At 41.1% G+C, this 2119-nt stretch overlaps 1 protein-coding gene across 1 annotated transcript; it reads right to left on the bottom strand.

The window, feature by feature from the left end:
• Positions 1–284: 284 nt before the first annotated feature.
• Positions 285–1896, bottom strand: LOC143891197 (protein FAR1-RELATED SEQUENCE 5-like). The gene is made up of 2 exons (XM_077395829.1): positions 1307–1896; positions 285–1176 (listed from the first exon to the last, which is right to left on the bottom strand). The coding sequence occupies exons 1-2, from the start codon at positions 1894–1896 to the stop codon at positions 285–287; spliced, it is 1482 nt and encodes a 493-aa protein (XP_077251944.1).
• Positions 1897–2119: the final 223 nt, after the last annotated feature.

Below are 2119 nucleotides of genomic sequence, written 5' to 3'. Positions count from 1 at the left end.
CTTGAAATTTCTCAACATAAGATAGCACATACAAGAAATAAATGCAACATATTAAGTGAATACCAAAGATGCTTATATACTTACAGAAAGCGTACTAAAATTACTCTTCAGTATGACATCGGGTCCTCTTCCTCTTCCTCATCATCCCCTTCTTCTTCAACTCCCTCTTCTTTCTTTTCAACCTCCGCTGCAGTCATCTATCAGAAAAAATAGTAAATGAAAAATATATTAGCTCCCTGTGACATGATAAGAAAAAAAAATATTTTCCAAACACATCTAAATGACTAGCAAGCAAGAATCAAAACCTTGGGCTGTTTGCACGTCCTAATATGATGGCCTCTTTGTCCACAATTTCCACACTTTCGTTGCTTGGTTTTGGATTTAGATTTCTCTAGACTGGATTTAAACTGGGTAGCCTTCTTCGGTCGACCCTTCGTTTTCACAAGTAAGGGGTCACGAATACATATCTCCGCGGTGTTAGTCACATAGTTGGATTGTACTTGACTACAACTATTTGCAACAATTTCGTTGTCTCTCTTCTCTAGCTCGGATTCCGCCAAACATGCATCTAAAGTTTCGTCCACCTTCTTCATAAGCCTCTTATTATTCTGAATGACATCCAGTGCTTTGTGGCACTTTGCTAGTAGGAGCCATCTCTCAAGAGGAGTTACGGTTTTATTATTTCCTTCGTTTGCAACCACCCCACTCCGGGATTGATGATATCTTGCCATAACCGTCCACCTATTTAAGATATATCGCTCCAGAATGCTAAGTAAACGTTTCTCCCTCATAATGCGCAAGATGTGTTTGCATAAGTAGCCTTCGGTCTCAAACTTGGCACACTGACAAGTAGCCTTTACACCTTCAGCTTCAGATTCTTCATATACAACCTTGCACCATTTCCACTTCTCTTCATTACTCAATCCCACAAGGTATTCAGACACGTTACCATTCTTATCCAACAACTCATCCCAACAGTCGCTACTATCCAAATTCTGCTTTGAATAATTTAAACATAATACTCGTATAACATTTTGCAGCTTGTGATTCCAAAGTGCTCCTAGAAATCGATAAAGCACTTGTACTTTTAGACTTGAAATCTGCTTGAGATTCTTTATCGCGCCGATCATGAAGTGTATTATCATATTGTTCGACAAACGCCTGTAAAGTAGTGCCCTGGTTTACAAAACCATCAAAGAAAGCATTCATGCTTTCGCTACGTGAACTTAATGTCATGCCTGCCGTGAACGTGTCTCTAAAATAAGCAGGCACCCAATGACTCCGTAGCTCCCACATTTTTGCTAACCAACTATTTTCAACAAATGGGTATTTCTCCACCAATTTCTGCCATTCTGTCTCACTGTCGGCTATGTTTTTCCTGAAATACCAATGGGTGTAATCCTTAGCGAAATCGCTAGTCGAATCTTGCATGGCTGGAATATGCTCAACTAGGTGCTTACTGGTATGCCACGAGCAAAACCGATGACGGGTGTTCGGAAAAACTATTCTGATTGCATTTCGCATAGCCCTGTCCATGTCGGTTATTATACAACTGGGAACTTTCCCCCACATGCATTTCAGCCACTCCTTAAACAACCAAGTAAATGTCTCCTCCGTCTCGTCTGCTAAGAGGGCACAACCAAAAAGAGTAGATTGCCGGTGGTGGTTGACACCAGTAAATGGTGCAAATGGCATCTTATACCGATTGGTCTTATACGTGACATCAAATACTATAACACCACTGAATCTAAGGTACGCATCCCTCGCCCTTGAGTCTGCCCAAAACATGGATCTCAAGTTTCCTGAAATATCCAACTCCATGTAGAAATGAAAGTTTGGATCTTCTGATCGTTTCTGTTGGAATCTTACGGCTACTTCGACAGCTTCTCGTCCCATGTTGTTAGCCCTCTCTGATCTCAAGTGGGTCACTACCTGATCCATCACGTGATATATTAATTGTCCTTGCAATTCCACTAGGACCCAATCCACTTTTATTGATGACGTTTACCAAATTCTTACATGCGGCATTCTTATGGAAATTATTATGCGAGCGATGCAAGCGTCTTTTAGGTGGAGATGTGAGATCGTGACAATGATCCTCCACAAAAGCGCTCACTTC

Source organism: Tasmannia lanceolata, unplaced genomic scaffold, assembly GCF_043159265.1.
Source record: "Tasmannia lanceolata isolate RefF3 unplaced genomic scaffold, GAP_Taslan_0.1 ptg000013l, whole genome shotgun sequence".
In the NCBI taxonomy this organism is placed as follows: Eukaryota; Viridiplantae; Streptophyta; class Magnoliopsida; order Canellales; family Winteraceae; genus Tasmannia; species Tasmannia lanceolata.
This window is presented reverse-complemented; position numbering and strand designations above follow the sequence as displayed.